Here is a 1814-nt window from a genome sequence, read left to right on the forward strand (position 1 = left end):
TCCCAGTCTGTTACATCAATAACTGGCCCGGTTCGGTATAAACCGGTTACTGTCCGGTTCTGGAATTCATCAGAACCATTGAAACCCACCAGAACCCCTGCTGGGTCCAGTCCCAGAACCAACCTGGAAGTTGTCTTTCTCCAGAGCCTCCAGCTGCCGGGTCAGCCTCCTCTGCCGGGTCGCCTCATCCAGAACCCTGCGCTGACCCGCCTCGACCCGGGCTGAAACACACAGAACCGTTTACAGACAGAACCGGAACCAGTTCTGGTTCTGGCTGAATTTAGTCTGAAAACATTCTGAAGTTAAACACGTACATGCTGTCGTGAGGGTTTAAAGTTAGACTATTTCAATAAATGTACAGTTTATAAACACTATAAACCAGCCGTGTGGTAGAATAACTAAAAATAATAGTTACGATGTAAATTTAGTTTATATAACCATTATAATAATTTACTAAACCGCTGTTGAGCTCAAACTGGTGGTTTTCTTAGTGGAGTCCGCAGCGGAGGGGCTGTTTTCAGCCTGAACCCCGCATGAAGGAGACTGCAGCGGGGATCCGCGCTGTCCTCCAGCCGGTGGGTCTAACGGACACCTGACTGCAGCTGCAGGGTCACGTTTATCCATTAATCAGGATAAAATGAGCCCAACTCACCTGAGCTTTTCTTCTCCAGCACCATCTTGATTGAACGGCAGCCGCAGGGGTCAAACTAAACGAAACGAGAATGTCCCAGAAACTGTTACTGGCCTCAATGAGGAAAATAAATAAATAAAATCAAAACCTCAATATACTTCAACATTTAAATGAAAACTCTTTCTATCCGAAACATTTACCACCTACAAAGATGACGAAGTTACGTAATTTACGTAGATTTACTAAAATAATTATTGGGTGAGTTTGTAGCTTCTCTGCCGCCCCCTGGTGGTCGATCTGCAGAAAGTCAGAGAATGACCAGATGACGTCACGGCTCTGTCTGCTGGAGTTTACGATTTATTAGATACGATCTGCAGATCGTCATCACCTAGAATCTGTAGTTCTACGTGAAAAAGAGACAAGCGCTACAAACATTTTACACTAAACACAGTTACTGCTTTTTTACAAATATTAGTTTCTAAAACATGCTGGGCTTATAAATATATTAAATAACTCCATCATTCCCATGGGTGGGCCATATTTACAGCATATGGGGTAAAATTAAAGTTTAAAAGCAACTCAACCTGGAACCAACATTTAGTTTTATTCCTCACTAATCTTACCAAACATGGAGAGCCAGCATTTAGTTTGTTAGATTAGTTAATTCAGTTGGGTGTTTCACAGGTTTTAGGTCGTTCTTTATGCACGTGGTGGTCACATGGTGTTTTAGCAGTCTACTCAGCCAGTCTGCCAGTCAGTCACTTCACCCACTCAGTCGTCTGCAGGTGAGACAATCAGGTATCTGAACAACACAGACAGGGCTCCTGTGCTTGTTCCACGTTTTACCTGCAACTGTGAAATGATCTTGATCTTTTTGGAACTGTGTAAATATTTATTCGTTTCCAAGCTGCTTTTGGCTAGAAATCAGAGGCGCAAAAAGGGGGTATGCAGCGTATGCAACGCATAGGGGCGCAGCACCAGAGGGGGCGCCAAAACCCTGTCTGGAGGGGGCTACGCTCCGATTATGTTTTCCCATACAGTTCAGCGCCCTTCACGCTCCTTCACCTCTCGCACATAACGAGGTAAATGTAGCGAGTTTTACACTCCACGCAGCTTCACCTCGGGGGGGGGGGGGGGGGGGGGGGGGGGCGGGGGGCTTCCCCCCCCGGATTTCCCCTCGGGG

The 1814-nt window shown here is 46.1% G+C and overlaps 1 protein-coding gene across 1 annotated transcript in view; it reads right to left on the reverse strand.

Annotated features, from left to right (window-relative positions):
- znhit1 (zinc finger, HIT-type containing 1) overlaps positions 1-872 on the reverse strand; it is a 5616-nt gene extending 4744 nt beyond the window's left edge. Inside the window, exons 1-2 of the mRNA XM_015050191.1 lie at positions 653-872; positions 124-221 (exon numbers count right to left, since the gene is read on the reverse strand). Of these exons, the coding sequence (XP_014905677.1) occupies positions 124-221; positions 653-677 (123 nt within the window). The 5' untranslated portion in view covers positions 678-872. The remainder of the gene's footprint in view (positions 1-123; positions 222-652) is intronic.
- Between the last annotated feature and the right edge of the window lie 942 nt (positions 873-1814).

Source organism: Poecilia latipinna, unplaced genomic scaffold, assembly GCF_001443285.1.
Source record: "Poecilia latipinna isolate Pla-1442-1.1 unplaced genomic scaffold, P_latipinna-1.0 Scaffold979, whole genome shotgun sequence".
In the NCBI taxonomy this organism is placed as follows: Eukaryota; Metazoa; Chordata; class Actinopteri; order Cyprinodontiformes; family Poeciliidae; genus Poecilia; species Poecilia latipinna.